The 18904-nt window shown below is 37.1% G+C and overlaps 1 protein-coding gene across 15 annotated transcripts in view; it reads right to left on the reverse strand.

The window, feature by feature from the left end:
* Positions 1-10926: 10926 nt before the first annotated feature.
* The window catches only part of PICALM (phosphatidylinositol binding clathrin assembly protein), a 147957-nt gene continuing 139979 nt past the window's right edge, over positions 10927-18904 (reverse strand). For 14 of the 15 annotated variants that reach the window (XM_037840962.1, XM_037840954.1, XM_037840953.1 and 11 more), the window contains 2 exons: positions 13559-13661; positions 10927-12291 (listed from right to left, as the gene is read on the reverse strand). In XM_037840962.1, coding sequence (XP_037696890.1) covers positions 13569-13661 — 93 coding nt within the window. In that variant the 3' untranslated portion in view covers positions 10927-12291; positions 13559-13568. The remainder of the gene's footprint in view (positions 12292-13558; positions 13662-18904) is intronic. The other variant, XM_037840958.1, reaches the window with a different exon arrangement.

The following is an 18904-nucleotide window of genomic DNA, read 5'->3' on the forward strand; positions in this document are numbered from 1 at the left end:
CTGCCTGTTTCTTCTTTTTTCTATCTACAGTTCATTATCAAGACAGCAATAGAACTATTCTTTTAACAAGAAAAATTTTAAAGAATCCTCTGCTCAACCTTTCCAGTGACTTCCCAGCTCAGAATGAAATCCAAGCCTTGGCCTGGCCTTGCCAGCCATATCCCACTGCCACTTCTCCCACCTCAGCTCCCACCACATTCCTTCTTGCTCACTCTGCTCAAGCCTCACTGGCATCCTCACTGTTCCTTAGAGAAGCCAAGCATAATCACCTTCAGGGCCTTCGCTCTTCCTTCTGCCTGTGTACGTGGGGGACATTCTGTACATCATGCAATCTTGCTCCCTCATTTCATTCAAATCTCTCTGTTCAAGGGTCACCTCATCAGAGGCCTTCCTTGACACCCTTGGCACCAGACTGTTCACATCACACTCTATCCCTTCACCCCAGTTATTCTTCATAGCACTCATCATCACTTGTCATAAACTATTTGTTCATTGTCTATTCCCACAAGAAAATTAAGCTCCACAACAGCAAAACCCATGTCTTGTTTGATTCTAACAACTACAACTACGGGCACATAGAGAGCACTCAATGTGTTCTGCAGATGAACAAATAAGTGAATTTGTTTTCATCTTAAAGAAAACGCTTCCTTGACCTGTATGCTCTTTGCTTATTGTCCTTTACCTTTTAGTTCATAGCTAAGCTTCCTGATACCTCTACATTCTCCCCATTCCCTCAAGTCCATGCAATTTGGCTTCTGCCTGATAGGGATGAGTAAGATTCAAATTCCTAACTGCCAGATCCAGTAGAAAGGTTTTGGCCTTTATTTCACTTGTGCAGCCCATTTTCTACTTCTTCAACTATGCCCTTAGACTCTTTCTCCTTGTTCACTTTTTCTATCTCTGTCCTTTCTTGGTCTCCATGAATCTTTTAATACTCCTTAACTGAGGTGTTCTCCAGAGTTCATTCTTTGCCTTCTTGTTACTCCAGTTGTTCCTTTGGTAGTCTCGATCACTGTGATGGTATTCTTCTGCATAAAGTATTTTCCATACTTTGGATTAAGTTTTTTAGATTTCTAGAAATGGGATTTCAGGGCAAAAGATACAACATTTTAATGACTTTCTAAAAGGGCTGTCCAGTTTACAGTACCCATAAAAATAGCTCCTAGTTTTACCTCCCAGCAGTAATAGGATTAGAACAGGCAAAATAAGATGAGGAAAGGTATACACAAACAAAGGACAGAGAACACGAGTTTTCTCTAAGAGTCAGTGAAGGGACAGAAGAAGATGGGGGCATAGAGAGGAGTGGAAGCTACTTTGTCCCCCTGGAACAAGTAATAAATAACCAGGAACAACTAGTAAATAATCTGGAATAACTGCAGGGGGACAAATGTGACTGTCCACTCATCATACACCAGCCTGAATTAGGAGGAATGCCCAAGATTGCAGAATAAAATCTGTAAGTAAAAACTGCAGATCCAAGCCAGGAATCCCTTCCCCCATGGCCCAAACTGAAAAGCCTCACGGTGCTAGAAAGCAGCACTCTCCCAGCAAGCGAATACAGTTCAGCTGAACTCCAACTGGGGTTTTAATCAACAAACGTGGACTGCTCGATACAAGCTGATTCCCTAACAAGTAGACAGAGGCTTTGGGTGATGACTGACCTTGGAAAGCCAGAGGGTTGCCGTGGACTGGCCCTGAAGGGGGATTTCTGTCCCTTTTTGGCTCAGTGGAGAAAGCCTCAGCCATTTTCAGTTCCCAGCACTCTGACCCAGACAAGGGTGGAGATAGCACAGGCAGAGAGCCCATTCAAATGCTAATGACCTCTCCCTAGGGGGTATATCTTCCCTAAGAAGAAAGAGGTGGGGCCCAGCTCTACTACCCACCTTCCATTCAGAACCAGACCCCAGGACCTGGGGGAAAACAGCCAAGGGCCGCACCTCCTTATACAGTTGGGAGCTACAGGCTGACAGGCACCACTTGCTGGGCAGAAAAGCACAGTGACTTGAGGCCTCAGAGAGTGTACCAATCTTCTAAGACACCCTCAGGGAAACTGGGGATACTATTTCCTCCTTCCAAGACCTGAGCCCATTCTGGTCTGGGAAAACCTGACTGGGGTAATGAAGGAAACTAGATGCCTAGACAATTGAAAACTATAACCTACACTAAGAAAAATGAATTTATGGTCCAAAGGAACAAACTTACACTTCAACTGAGATACAGGAATTTAAACAACTAATGCTAAATCAATGCAAAAAGTTTAGGGAAGATATGGCAAAAGAGATGAAGCATATAATGAAAACACTGGGTGTACATAAAGTAGAAATCGAAAGTTTGAAAAACCATCTGGTAGAATCTATGGAAATGAAAGGCACAACACAAGAGATGAAAGACACAATGGAAACATACAACAGCAGATCTCACGAGGCAGAAGAAAACACTCAGGAACTGGAGAACAAGGCACCTGAAAGCCTACACACACAAAAAACAGATAGAGAATAGAATGGAAAAATATGAGCAACGTCTCCAGGAACTTAAGGACAAAATGAAATGCAGAAGTGTACATGTTATTGGTGTCCCAGAAGGAGAAGAGAAGAGAAAAAGGGACAGAAGCAATAGAGGAAATAACCAATGAAAATTTCCCATCTCTTATGAAAGACATAAAAATTATGGATCCAAGAAGTGCAGCGTACCCCGAACAGAACAGATCTGAATAGGCCTATGCCAAGACACTTAGTAATCAGATTATCAAATGTCAAAGATAAAGAAAGAATCCTGAGAGCAGCAAGAGAAAAGCAGTCGATCACATACAAAGGAAGCTTGATAAGACTATGTGTGGATTTCTCAATAGAAACCATGGAGGCCAAGAAGAAAGTGGGGTGATATACTTAGGATACTGAAAGAGAAAAACCACCAACCAAGAATCTTATAGCTGGCAAAACTGTCCTTCAAATATGAGGGAGCGCTTAAAATATTCTCTGACAAACAATGAGAGAGTTTATGAACAAGATACCTGCTCTACAGGAAACACTAAAGGAAGCACTGCAGACAGAAAGGAAGAGACAGGAATGAGAGGTTTGGAAAACAATTTTGGGAGACAGCAGCACAGCAATGTAAGTACAATGAACAAAGATGACTATCAGTATGATTGAATGAGGAAGGTTAGGACCATGTGGGACACCAGAACGAAAGATGAAAGATAAACATAAACACTGGGACTGTATAACTCAGTGAAACCTAGGGTGCTTAATGGTTGTAATAAAAGGTACAAATATGTTTTTACATGAGGTAGAACAAATGAATGTCAACATTGCAAGGTGTTAAAAATAGGGTGGGATTGGGGGGAAAATACAATCAATGCAAACTAGAGACTAAAATTAACAGAAACATTGTATTATACTTCCTTTAATATGACAAAGGCAATATACCAAAGCTAAATGCATATTGTGGGGGTGGGGTGGGGGAGGAGGGAGGATAGGGTAAGGGTATAGGACTCCTGACATTGGTGATGTTGTCTGACTCTTTATACTACTTTAGTTTAATGCTATCTTTCCTTTCGTTGCTTTCTAGCTGTCATGTTTGTTTGTTTTTTATATTCTTTCTCTTTTGTCTCTCTACCTTCTTTGACTCTTCCTCCTCCTTTGTGGAAGAATGGAGATGTCCTTCTGTAGATAGTGGCGATTGTGCTGAATACATAAATACGTGACTATACAGGGAACCAATGATTGTTTAGTTAGGACAGAATGTATGGTGTGTGAACAAAACTGTCTTAAAAAATGGGTTGATGAAGAAAACTTGAGGGCACTATATTGAGTGAAATAAGACACACAAGGACAAATATTGCAGGGTCTCACTGATATGAACCAATTATAATATGGAAACTCATAGACATGAAATATAAGCTACCAGGATATAGAACAAGGCTAAAGAATGGGGAGTGGCTGCTTATTATGAGCAGAATGTTCAACTAGGGTGAACATAACATTTGGAAATGGACAGAGGTGATGATAGCACGTTATTGTGAGAATAACTAACAGTGCTGAATGGTGTGTGAAGGTGGTGTAAAGGGTAAGCTCAGAGTCACATATGTCACCAGAAGGAAAGGTGAAGGTTAAAAGATGGGAATGTATAAAACAGCGAATCTTGTGGTGGACAATGTCTGTGATTAACTGTAAAAATATTAGAAATCTCTCTCACGAACTACAAAAAATGTATGGCACTATAACTAGAAGATAATAGTAAAGGGACATATAGGAAAAAATATATACTATATACTAACTATATACTACAGTTAGCAGTATTTTAACCTTCTTTCATCAACAGTAACAAATGTACTATACCAAAACTATGAATCAATAATGGAGGGGGGGGGTGGTTATGGGTATGGAAGGATTTGAGTTTCCTTTTTTGTCTTTTCTTCTGGAATAACGAAAATGTTCTAGAATTTGAAAAAAAAAAATTAACTGTGGTAAGGGAAAAAAAAACAAGGCAGTAAAGAGATAAAAGTTGGGCTGAGCAAAAACTTCAAGAATGGAGGTATGAGCAAGGGTGGAACTGTTATAGGCCCTGAGTAGTTGGATGAGCAATGAGCCACACAGACATACTGAAGGATTCCAGCAGTTAAAATGTGGGACTGAAAGAGAGGGGCTGGAGCCAGTAATTTTTCTTGGGCAAGATACTGGATCCCAGACAAATGAATCCACCATTTAATGGATAATTTCAGAAAGCTACAGTTGGGCAGAAAATTATCAAACATGGGTACTCTGTTAAACATGTATGCTAAGGCTTACAATCAAGAAACTGCCTGAGAAGCTGCTTGATAAGTATGAAACTACAAAATGCCTTGGGTCCCATGGTTTCCCATACCACAAAAAAAAAGGGCCTGTGAAGACCCACTTATTTCCTAAACCTTACAAAAGATAAATGTTGATGGGTAAGACGACTTCTCTCTTGGGTGACTAACAATGAATCTTGTTCTCTTAAGTTGTTGGACAGTAGTCCTCCTGTCTGCTGTGATGACCCTCTTTCCATCCCATTATCAGTATACTAGCTCTCCCCTGAAGGGGAAAACATCTTTTTCCCCTTGGTTAGCCTGGGAATTAGCAGTGCCTGATAGTAGACTGGACTCTAATATGGAGGTAATAGCAAAAAGATCTGTAATTGTCTATTCTCTGCTGAAGCAACTGACCTGACCTGTGAGGCTCAAGCTGTTTTGTGCTAGAGTGATGGTCTCAAGAGGTGGCTTCAGAGAGAGATGCTCTCCCCAGTCTAACCTTCTATTCTTTGACAGGGACAATTCTTGTTTTTAATTTTACGTGCTATGCAATATAATTCAAGGCAAGTCCCCTAGATACTCTGCATTCCCAGATAATTTCCCTGGGTAAATTTTCTATAAGTGGAATTAACCATTGCCAATTTCCTTCCCCAGAAAGGCTGTACTGCTTTTATACTCACCTCAGCTTAGACAAGCAAGCAAGCTCTGTGCACTCTGCCTTTATTGTATATATATATAAAGCCTACCTGATAGGCAAAAATGGCATCCCACATGCCAGCATACAGCAGTGTTTAGGAGCAGACCCGGCACCAGACCATAAGTATTCAGGGATCTCACCTAGACAACTCAGTTGGATCAAGATCACACAGCAAGTAACTCATCCATAACGAGGTATAACAAAGGTGCTTACTTCATAGATTTGATTAAATGTGCAAATACATAAACAAGTACTCAGAACAGTACCTTAAACTTGGAAAGCACTTGTTTTCATTTAATTTTGTAGTTACTAGAAAAGACAAACTTTCTTCATAGGTTATTTGTATTTCTTCTTTGGTGAACTATTTTTTTTATCATTTCCTTTCCCCCTTACATGACTGTAGATATTATGTCACCTTTATTTTTTTCATCTTTATAATCCTTCCATTTACTTTTTTTTTTTTTTTTTTTTTTTTTAATTTAAAAAATAATTTGATTACTCCCCTGGAAAAAAAAGTTGTCACAATTTAATTTTTAAAGCTTGTGGCTCCAATTTTTTTTTTTTTTTTTTACATTTAAGATTGTTTCTTAAATGTTTGAGAAACGACAGTAAAATCTCCTGAAATTTAGAAATTCAAGTTAATACCTGCTGTCCCTTTCAAAAAGTATTTCTTAGACTAAATCTGTATCCTGGGATTTGCCAGAGATACATATGACAATAGGATATGATGAGAGACTGGGGCATGGACTTGATTCTTTATAAATCAATAACTGGAGGAGGGGTGAGGGACTGTTCACTTTGGTGATTTCATTTTCAGCCACAGCTGGCCAGATTGTTTTTTTTTTTTTAATCATCATTTTATTGAGATATATTCACATACCACGCAGTCATACAAAACAAATTGTACTTTCGATTGTTTACAGTACCATTACATAGTTGTACATTCATCACCTAAATCAATCCCTGACACCTTCATTAGCACACACACAAAAATAACAAGAATAATAATTAGAGTGAAAAAGAGCAATTGAAGTAAAAAAGAACACTGGGTACCTTTGTCTGTTTGTTTCCTTCCCCTACTTTTCTACACATCCATCCATAAACTAGACAAAGTGGAGTTTGGTCCTTATGGCATTCCCAATCCCCTTGTCACCCCTCATAAGCTACATTTTTATACAACTGTCTTCGAGATTCATGGGTTCTGGGTTGTAGTTTAATAGTTTCAGGTATCCACCACCAGCTACCCCAATTCTTTAGAACCTAAAAAAGGTTGTCTAAAGTGTGCGTAAGAGTGCCCACCAGAGTGATCTCTCGGCTCGTTTTGGAATCTCTCTGCCACTGAAGCTTATTTCATTTCCTTTCACATCCCCCTTTTGGTCAAGAAGATGTTCTCCATCCCACGATGCCGGGTCTACATTCCTCCCCGGGAGTCATATTCCACGTTGCCAGGGAGATTCACTTCCCTGGGTGTCTGATCCCACGTAGGGGGGAGGGCAGTGATTTCACCTTTCAAGTTGGCTTAGCCAGAGAGAGAGGGCCACATCTGAGCAACAAAGAGGCATTCAGGAGGAGACTCTTAGGCACAAATACAGGGAGGCCTAGCCTCTCCTTTGCAGCAACCGTCTTCCCAAGGGTAAAACTTATGGTAGAGGGCTCAACCCATCAAACCACCAGTCCCCTATGTCTGTGGTCATGTTAGCAACCATGGAGGTGGGGTAGGCGAATACCCCTGCATTCTCCACAGGCTCCTCAAGGGGGCACTACATCTTTTTTTTTTTTTTTTCCTTGTTTGTCTTTTTTCTTTTTTTTTTTTTTTTAAATTTCCCGTCTTTTTTAAATCAACTGTATGAAAAAAAAAGTTAAAAAGAAAACAAACATACAATAAAAGAACATTTCAAAGAGACCATAACAAGGGAGTAAGAAAAAGACAACTAACCTAAGATAACCATTTACTTTTTAATCCATTTGAAATGGAGGGATTCCTCCCCATTCCCAGATACATACATAGTACTGGTAAAACTGGCTTACTAAATACTCCATCTTTTCCTTAGTCTTTTGAAAGGCTATTTCCTGTCAGTTATTAGGCTTACTATTCTATTTCATTTGTGCTTCTTTTAGATCAGTAATCACACCAGTTTAATTAATTATACCTTTATAATACAAAGTCAACCCTCATTCCTCCATTTCTACTTTTGACCTGTACATGCTGTAAATTCTGTCCATCACCTATTATAAGTTCTGCACATCAGTACAGCTGTTGTAAAAGATTAGCTCCTAGTGACAACCGTCATGAACACCAAGTCACAATAATAGCAGCCATCCTCATACCTACCTCATAAAACCTGCTTGCTGGGCTTCCTGGATTTCCCTACTGAGTCTTTTCCCTTCTATGTAGTGCCTGTGTCTCCTCCAGCCCTTGAAGCCTCCCTTCAATATGTGAATTAAATGGAAGTGAAGAGCTTTTCAGTTCCTACCTTACTTCAGAATAAAACAGATCAGAAAAAAAACAGATTTCGCTTTGCACTTTTTAAGATGCCTCTCAGATGTCAGTGTCAGTGTGTTGTATTTGATGATTCCAAGTTATCTTAAAAGGCTAAGGGAAGCCAACTTCCTGGACAGCCTGGGGCCCAAGTGTATGTGGCAATCCAAGTATTCTTTTGGTATTTCCTTCCCAACAGCCTCACTCAAAGGCAGGATAACTCGACACTTGTTTATCACGAGTACAAGGCAGCTGCTAAGTGTCCCAGGCTTAACGTTCAAAGAAGGTAAGGTTTATCTCCCAAGGTGAATCTCACACAGCAATTTTTTCAAAACCAACTTTAAAATTAGCTTTGGTGGCAGATAAAGGAAAAGCTATTTTGAATGAGAGTTTACTAGGAAAACAGTTTCCCTAAAACTTTTCCTCCTACTCTTTCTCATAAGCTGTCAGTCTACAATCAGTTTAGCTACTCAGCCTCAGGATAGCTACATTTGCCCCAAAAGAAACACCATGAAAAAAACTCAACACAACTTTTAATGTTGGGGGTAGTTTCTTAGAGCATAAATAACTACACCTGCATACTATGTCAACAACAAAAGGGACATTTAGTAAGAGTTTACATCAAAATTAAACTAAAAATGTAGCTTATGAGGGGGTGAGAATGTGATTGAGAAAGCCATATGGACCACACTCCCCTTTATCTAGTTTATGGATGGATGAGTAGAAAAATGGGGGAAGAAAAAAAAAAAAAGGCACCCAATGTTCTTTTTTACTTTAATTGTTCTTTTTCACTTTAATTTTTATTCTTATTAATTTTGTGTGTGTGGTAATGAAAATGTCAAAAATTAATTTTGGCAACGAATGAACAACTACATAATGGTACTGTAAACAATTGAATGTACACTTTGTTTTGTATGACTGCATGGTATGTGAATGTATCTCAATAAAAATGAATTTAAAAAAAAATGACCCATGTAAATGAAACCATTTCCTCTAGAAGCCAAAGAGACCATTTTCTGGACCTCTTTGTCCCCCTGCTGAGGGATTTCCAGAAATGGTTTGTATTGCTGCCCTCCAGTGGTTGTCAGACTGGGTTCCCTGTAGCCCTGGGGTTCTGAGTCAGCACTCCAGAGGCTGCTAAAAAAAAAAAAAAAAAAAAAAAGAATTTAAACTAGAAAACTAGCTAGAGACTTAGAAAATATTTCTGATTAGTGTCAATAGAACATCACTTAATAGCAAAGAATCAGCTTGAGGTCTTCTGAAAGAGTGCAAGGGAAGATAATATTGTAGCCTTTCCTTTCAAAGACTGTTCAGCCAGAGGAATTCCAGAAGTGTTACGCAGAAACATGGAAGGCAGCAAGTCTGACAGAGCAAAGATCTAAACTGATTGTGCAGAGGTTACTGATGGCAACTGTGGAGCCATCTTTTCTGTTAAGATAAAAGTAAAGTTCACTTGGCTGAGTGTTGTGACCCATTTATATACTTGGTGACCCAGTCACTGCTGAGCACACAGGAGCCACTCTGCATTAATTTATTTTTCTCCATGAAGCTTTGAAAATATGCATTTGTATCAGTATTTTGAATTCTTGGAGTTTGGAAATGTATTTTTTAATTGATGATGAAAAAAAGAGCCTTGAAATTATTTTGATATTAGTTAAAGGACATACTTATTCCATAAGGGCCTATTTTTCAGGGGTCATTCTGTTGGCTTACAGAGAAAAAGCAAGATTCCCAGTCTAACATAAGGCATCTTCCTAAAAATGGACTCTTAAGGTCACTGGTTAAGAAAGGGCTGTCTTTAAAAAAAAAAAAAAAGGTGAATGCTAATAATGAAATGTTAATGCAAAAGCAAAATGTTAATTTTGAAAACTATTTGAGGCAGGACATCTGCCCTCTGCTAATAATTATCTTTCTTCTGAAGCCACTACCAACTTGCTAGTTGGGCAGCAAAATGGTGTGGGAATGTATGGGTTTATATTCTGATGTAGTTATGCATTCAGCAGCTAACTTACCTTAGTCATTATATTTTGGTTAAGGTTGATATTATCATGTGTTTGCATTTTTCCAAGTCAGTGATATCTATGCATCAGAGGCAGGAGGAAGCAGAAAATGTGCTTCCTAAGAGAAGACCAACCTGGGATTAAAGAGTGGCCTTCAGTCTCGTCCACAAAGGAACACTATCTCCTTTGCAGTTTATATCCCCGGTTTAACAACTTCAGGTCACAAAAAAGAGCAATGGACCATGAAACCCAAGACCTGACTCTACCACCTGTTAGCTTATGGATCTGAACAAGTTCCTTTTGGATAAAATGTGGTTAATGTCTACTGCATTTAGTCCAAAAGCTGATTGAACAACAAAATGGAAATGTTTATGAAGCAACTTCACATAATGAAACATACTACATTAAAAAAAAAAGGTAAAAAAGAAACAAGCCACTGCCTCAAATATAAAACTCATTCATACACCAAAAAGGACAAGTCAAAATCTATGATAATGCTAAGGAGACTAATTTACAGAAGCACAATTTCCCAGTTTATATGAAAATGGTTTAATAATAAAACTTAAAAAACTGGTAAAATTAACAAAGTATATTGGCTAAAGACTATATATTTTTTTCCAACCATGGAAAATATGCAGACATTTATCAATTCAAAGCTTTTAATTCTTCTATCTTCATGTACTGTGAATCCTACTTATTATTCAATATGAAATGTGAAACAAAGACTTCTTTGAAAGACATAATCATATGCACCAATATGTCAAACTCAAAGGCATTTTTTCTTTTAAACTTACCTGACCAAATCTGACCAAAAGACAAAAGTGAACAATTTTAACAAGTTTTTCAGGAAGAGTTTAGAAGGTAACAAAAGGGCAAAGATAAATATTTTTGCAAATTAAGTTAAAACAGAAAAATCATGATAAAGATAAGAAAAAGAAAAAAAGGAAAGAAAATGCACCCAGACCAGAATACCATAATAGAAGTTTTGTGGAAGCTGCATTTTATTTGAAAATCCACCCATTTTCGCTAACATACATTTTAATATTGTAAACAAAAATAGAATCTGCAAAGACAATGCAACAAGTATGCTTAAACTCATGTACAGAATTGCTTTCCTACAATGAACTGTCCTTCTTAAGGCCCCTCTCAACCCAAACATTAAGATGTATTTACACAAAGCACCGATCAACAGTGCAGTTTAATTCTTCGTTAACTAAACTCTTGGCTAGACATTAACTTTAAAGATACTATTTCCCCTTATTTAAAAGGTACATGATCATAACATGGAATGAGCCAAATAAAAGGTTTAAGGATTTTGTCCCCCTCCCTCCCCCCATAACACCTCCTAAGAGTTTTACTGAAAAGAAGGAAAGTCTTGAAGTGAAAGCAATTCCTTGCATTCGTTTTGGAAAGGCCCTAATATCAAATGGAAAATGACATGCCAAGCACAAAGCAGTAAAGTTCCTTCCTGATGCACTAATGCTGAATTTAAAATGTAGTGCTTTTCCTAGTCAGTGAACTGTTTCCTTGCAAAATCCTAGGCACAGAATTGACTATAAGGATTAATGCATTTATGATGCTTCCCTATTGCCATAGCGATCAAGAATTCTTAAGAGATTCAGACCTATAGACTTGCCTTAAAATATTTAGTGCTCTGAATGTCAGCTGAAAAGCATTCTGAATCAGATTCATTCTTGTGGATAAAAATCAAACATACTGTATACATCCATACTCATTTTCATAAGGAGGTTTGATACAATATTAATGTTATGTAAATTGATAATCATAAATAAATACAAATACATAAGGAATGTCTACTACAAACTGAATATATAATTTTTTTTTTTTAAAAAAAAGAAAAGTTAATTTCAGTTACTGTTTCTATATCTGTGAGGACTGGAGAATAGATTCTGCATAATTAAGAATTGTGATTTTGATCCCCAAAAAAGAGTCCTGGTGAATTACAGTAAAGGACAAAACTCTTCTCTCCAGACAGCTTTTCCAAATACAAATTTCACACTTTCCAAATAAGGGCTTCTCTTTGTACATTACTGATTATGGTATTAATAGGCGTTTAAAGAACTGAAAGGTTAGTCACCAAAAAGACAGACCTTAGTCTTAAATCATGGCAATTCCTGGCTTTATAAATTGTATTGATACATTTTCCTATAACCTAGTCCCAATTTCCTTCATGGGCCTTGGCTGGGTTACTGTAGCATTCTAATGGAAGAAGAGAGTTTAAGAGACAGCAGTTTGGATTTTGCTGGAAGTAAGGATTCGCCGCTTGAGCATTTGTCTTTTTGGAATAATTCCATTCTCTTCCATCTAGTTACATAAACTGTATCTGGAAAAAAAAAAGAGAAGAATGTAAGTTAATTGATTGCACTGTAGGTTGTTTTCTCACAAATAAGAAATGCTTTATGGCCTTTACCATCCAACTGGCTCAGAAGTGTTCATAGCATACTTCTCACAAATCCTGATTACAAAACAAAGTATTATCTGCTTATGATGTGCCAGAATTTAATATTTGAAACATAATAACAGTGTCTTTCAAACACCTTTCTAATTACTAAAAACCGAGGCGTAGGGAACAGGGAGGGAAGAAAAGACGAACAAGCTATTTTTCCATGACAAGATCAGAAAAACCTCTCTATAAGCACAAGTATTCTACAGAAAATCTAATTTGGCAAAGCAAAATTTGAAATATTATTTCCAAATTAATATAAAATTAGAGATAAAGGGAACAATAATATTATGATTCCTATTTCATTTCTAAGTTACTTAAAAATCAAAATCTGAAGGATCTATAAAGGAACACTTCAAAAGGGTGTCACTGTTCAAAGATACCTCACTTAAGATTTCCCTTAAAATGACCATCCAAAGATATTACTGAAGCAGATGTGCTAATAAACTGTTGCCAAATCAGAAAAGTACAAAATCCCAAAGACCTACAGGTATATCTAAACTGGAAACTGGCATACCAAGAAGAACAAATTATACTGTCTACCAGCAAATAGACGCAGTGTGGATCATATGCAGGATCCTTCTACTGAAAAGGGCTTAATATTTGTTTGCCCTTAAAAAACAGAACAAAACTGATTTTTGAAAACGTTAGCATTTTTAAACAAAAAGGCAAATGTTAAAAGGTATTAACATTTAATAAGATATCACTGAAATGAATTCTTCGCAAGGAACCCTGGCCATTACACTAAAACTAAAGTAACAATACTCCTAATCAAACTCCAATCCAATGTGTAAAATTGTGTTGTTCTCTACCTTTAAGACTGACTAAAACACCCAGCAATTAAGGGTGGCATTTGACCTCATCCATCTGCTGTGTGCGGTGGATGATCATATATAAATGCAAAAGATGGCCCTTTGATTTCACATCTTCCAATTATATTAAAGACATTTTTCCAAAAGTTGCTTCTCCTCATGTCCTATCTTGACCTATTTTTATTTATCACCTAAGGAATAAAGGAGGAGGTGGAGAGAGAATCTAAAGTCCTTTAAAGAAACAAAGAAGAAGAAAGAATTGTGTTTAATGTTTGGTGATTTTTTTTTTTTTTTTAAGTATTTAAGTCCCCATCTCCCCCAACAAGCGGCAATACCTAAAGTGATTTATAAGAAATCCTCCAAAGAGAGCTCTGCAAAAGGGTCCTTTCCTGAAGCTCTGTGAGGACTGTGACTGGAGGGGCTGGATGCTGCCGAAAGCTGGGGGAAAAGAAGACAGAGAGAGGGAAAGAAAAAAAGATCTCAGAATGACAGAACATGAAAGCAGAAAATGTAATGAAAGAAGAAGTGGTTTTGTTTTGTCATCATTAATAAATATAAAGGCAGCTTCTGTAGAAAATGGAATTATTAAAACAAAAGGAGTAGTCATATGTCAAGTTAAAGGATATCCAATGGCATGTGCTTTTCAGAAAACAAATCCTTGCTTCTGAAATTCAAAGAAATAAAAATCTTTTGCCCAAAAAAGGTAGCTATAAGGGTGAACCATGGTTAAGACTTTTATGGGGGGGTGGGGGTGGAGCGTTGGACAGGGAAGGCATTGTGTGGCCTATTTTCTTTTTTAATCATGGGAAGATGGGTTTCTGTGCCTAGGCTATCTGTCAAAAGCCGTGCTTGTTCTGCCCTCAGTCCAGATTTAGCATATCTAGCTGCAATATTCTTTCCTTCCTATCTTCCTTATTAGAGGTGGAAAGCCTTCACACCTCTTACACATGGGTTGATCTCCTACCTGTTTATCTGAACATGTTGCAGCTGACTCGTATAGTCTGTGAGGTCACCCAGTCTAATCATCCAGACACTGAGCTAAATATGGGGAATCCTCACGATCTTTGTTTCTGCTTCTTCGCTTGTCTCTTAGAATTTGCTCCCATAATTTAATTTGAATATACTGTAAGGCAGGCAAACTGTTGAACTCAGTAACAAACTAGTGTTCCTCCAAAGAAAGACAGTTCTTGAAGAACCATGAGTTCATTTTCATATATGTATACCCTCTACCGGGCTGACTTAAGAATATTTCAAAACAGACATGAGCCATCTGAGTTTGGAATAAACTTTTAATTTATTTTCTCTCCCTGAATAAGATTATAGAGGAAGATAAGCACTGAGCTATTATGAAATATAAGCTGTCCTTTCCAGGATATTCACTCTGGCCTTAAGTCAGAGTTGACTAAATGGAAATAGTTTGAAGACATATTTCAACATTCAAATCCTACAAAGAATTTTAAGCCTCAAAATCTGTCTTTGCTGGTTCGAAGTGATATAATTTCTTTCTACCTTTTTTAAAAAAAAGAAAGAAAAGCCCTACTGAGAATAAACAATGATTTGCAGCAAATATTACATCACCAGTATATGTATTACTTCACCAGTATATGGCGTCCTTGTTTTGGACACCAAGGTCGATTTATAGGTTTAGAAGCCATCTTCAGTCATAATAGTGGTTGAGTCATTTTTCTAATTGATACCCTGTTCTCAGGAATAAATGTTAAAGACAGTGGGAAGACTGTGAATGCAATGCCTGCCCGGCCTGAGAGAGCCGTCATGATCTCTCCACAACTTCTCACCCTGTAAGGAAGCCCTGAATAAAAGTTCATGTATCAGTATATACATAAAAAAAAAAAAAAGACACTGGGAAGAGACAGAGGGAAGGAAGATGGAATTATGCAGGCAGCTACAGATGGTAAGGTGGGCAGCATGTCAGGGTTTGGAGTTTCAAATATCATCCATTCAGAGACAGATTAATGTGCAACTTTATTGGAAAGATGCGCCCTTTCCTTCCCCTTCAGCCCAGCCTTGGATGACCATTCAGAAGCAGAATGATTTCAAGTGAAGTGATCATCAGTCACTGAGCTGAAGGGAGTCCCGTGTTACATGTTTATCGCTATAAAATTAACTGAGTTTCTTTCTAAAACAGAGAAAAGTTTTTGTTTTTCACTTGTAGTTAAAAGAAGCAAAAACAACAAAAACTTCCCCTATTTATTACAGATAGACTGCATCCAAAATCATGACTCTCCTAATGAGCACCCCATCACGTATTCATGAGGGTAGTAGTCTGAATACCTACAGCCTCAGAGCAAAATGCCCCTGAAGAATATATCAAAGCGGCAAGGAGACACTTCTATTCTTCTCAATTTGTGAGAATATGGCTAGAGAGAAGTGCTAAAGTCTTAAAAACAATGTTGAAGAGGCTCAATTTTCCTTGAGGAAAAAAAGTGCTAGTTTCTAATAAGACTCTTGGCCTCTTAAATTGGTAAATACACATACGTATGTCTTTAGTAAACAGATACCATCAATGAGAAAACAAGACTTAATATCCCTGCACTAAGTTTCACATCATCAATATCCATCACAAACAGATGAAACCATGGTTCAGATTGGCTTGGGTGATGCAGAGGGCTGCCAAGGATGGGGCCACCTAGCAGCCCTTGACCATCTGGTCCCACCCCTTCCTGGCATAGAAGCACAGTTATCCCTTGGCACTGGGCCCTGATCCTGCAAGAACAAGCGAGAAAACAATCAACTCAGGGAATAAATAAGGAAACAGAAGGAAAGGAAAGGAAATGTTGCAACAGCCCAACTACTGCTCATGGAAAGCTGGATGAACAAAGGAGTGTAAGGGGCAATGAGATCCTGGTAGGTGACAAGCAACAGGATTTCAAAAGCCTGAGAAAGTCACCTGAAACATTCTTGTCAGTTTATTCAAGAACATGTAAGGCTACTAAGGAATAAAAAGCCAAGTTTGAAGCACTGGAGGATAAAGAATTAAAACAAAACAAAAAGCAAAAACTCTATCGTCAATTGCAAAATCACCTAATTTTACAAGCCATAATAAGACAAACCATAAATGACCATTCTAGGCAAATTCTACTACAAATACGCTATCACCAGAAATCTATACAATTAAAATTAAAGCAAAGCACAGCAAAACAAAGCAAAAAACACAGCCTGTAACCCATTTATTTCAAATACTCTCTATACCAAAATTCCCACAGAGCTAAAAAAATTATAGTACAGTTATCAGTTTGTTCAAATGAAAAAGACCTATAAAACAATTGATTTTAAACAATGACATACTTGGCCTTCCTTTCTCATTTGATAGGAAAATGGAATACTGAGAAGCAAGAATAGCATATAAATAAAAATACAACAATTTACAAATAACTGATGAGGGCAACTCAGCTGAAATTCCTACACCACTTCCTCCACTCTCAAAAACCTTTAAAAAATTATTTTGAAATGGGAAATAAAAAATTCTAACATTATCAAAAGAAAAGCCTTTGTATTTATCCCCAGAGCAAACATATTTTGGTCGTCGAGTGTGTTTAATATAGTAAAGACAGAGTACAGAATCGTAAGTTAACTTTAACAAAAGAGGCAAACATACCTAGAATAAAGTTTTTTAAAAGAATTCTATTGGTACACTCAACATTATAAAACAAAAATGGTTACTCCCTCATTATACTTAGTTTAATGAAAGAAAACTTCAGGTTAGTACAAGAAAACAGCAACAATCTCAGAAGGTGATGCAAGTGCAATTAAAATCTTATGGGAGAATAGGGATTGGATATTTAGGGGAAACCTTCTGACATATCATGAATATTCTCAAAATTCTTAGAGAAGCAGCAACTTTGCTACATCTTTATATTTGAATTTTTCAGCCACCCAAAACCCTGGATAGCAAATAGCACTGCTGTAGAGACACATTCTGCCTTCTTTAATCTAATCCTGGCTCTCAAATAAAATGGTTTAGAATACCTAGACCCAATACCCAAGACCTGTATGACTGCCTTGAGGATTAAATGAAAACACATATAAAGCACCCAGTACATTGCCTGGCACATATTAGCTTCCCCACCGCCTACTCTCTTTATATGAGGCCCAGCTAAAATGTCATCAAATCTATGTTGTTCTTGCCCTGGTGCTATGCACTCTACATTTCTCTTAAAAAGGTTCTTATTCTGCCAGCAACCAGTCATTTGTGCTTCCATATTATACTTACCTGGGCTAAAAATAAACAATAACTTCTATATATCAGAAGAGCTCCCAAGGGTAAGAGAAGTCCTTTTTTTAAAAAAAAGTTTTATTGACACATCATACAATCCATCCAAAATGTACAATCAATGGCTGTCAGTATAATCACAGTTGTGCATTCATCACTACAATCAATTTGAGAACATTTTCATTACTCCAAAAAGAAAAATCCCATACTCCTTATACCCCTCTATTATTGACACTTAGCATTGGTATGTTACCTTTGTTTCAACTGATGAAAGAATATTACAGTATTACTGTTACCTGTAGTCCATAGCTTGCATTAGGTGTATTTTTTCTCCATATACCACCCAAAATTAACACCCTGAAATAGTGATGTACATTTGTTCTAGTTCATGGAATAACATTCTTATATTTGTACTACCAAACACTGTCACCTTCAACAACAGGGTTCACTATGTTATATAGTCCCATGTTTTATCCTCTAGCTTTCTTTCTAGTGCCATACATGACCCTAAACTTTCCTCTCAACCACAATTACACCCATAATTCAGTGCTGTTAATTACACTCATAATAATGTGCTACCATCACCTCTATCCATTTCCAAACATTTCCAATCAACCTTATTAAATAAAAGAGAAGTCCTTTTAAGGTTCCATTTGATGGATGGGAATCATGAAAGCTGGCACAGTTTATGTGAACAAAGTGATTGTTACTGATTCCCATTAGATTTTTTTTGTTGTTGGTTTACGTCTTTTTTTAAAATTCATTTTATTGAGATATATTGACATACCATGCAGTCATACAAAACAAATTGTACATTCAATTGTTCACAGTACCATCACAAAGTTGTGTATTCATCACAAAATCAATCTCATTAGATTTTAAATTCAGATCACTCAAAATCAAAGAGAATGATAAACCAAGGTTGATGCCAACTGTTTCCATGAGGAGACAAAAAAACCTAAATGTATCTACAATGAGTCACTTATTTGTTATTTATTGGAAATATTTCAGTTTTGCTTGGTTTAAAAAAAAATTCTAAACTGTCCCATATATGAGCTTGAGGCTACCTGCTTTTATCCAATTTATATATTGTGCTTCCACTTAAAAGTGTCTAAGGAGAGAGTTTAATGATTTTAAAAGAAGATGCTGTCAGATAACAGAGACGTAATTAACATTTCATAACAATGGACTATAAAATTATTTACAACCAAGATGATTTATTGTAATGCAAGGAAAAATATAAACTATATTAGGAAAAGGGACAATTTCCAAAAAAAGAGCAAACAAAAAATGTTGTTATCACCAAATAAAGAAATATAACAAGCCTCCACATTCCTAAACTAATTTCAAGAAATTTCATTTGCTCCTTATACCAACCCTGTAAGTATGCAAAGTAGGATCAACATTTTACCAGATAAGGAAACTGAGATTCATCAAAATTATGTAGACA

This window comes from Choloepus didactylus, chromosome 6 (assembly GCF_015220235.1).
Source record: "Choloepus didactylus isolate mChoDid1 chromosome 6, mChoDid1.pri, whole genome shotgun sequence".
Classification (NCBI taxonomy): domain Eukaryota; kingdom Metazoa; phylum Chordata; class Mammalia; order Pilosa; family Megalonychidae; genus Choloepus; species Choloepus didactylus.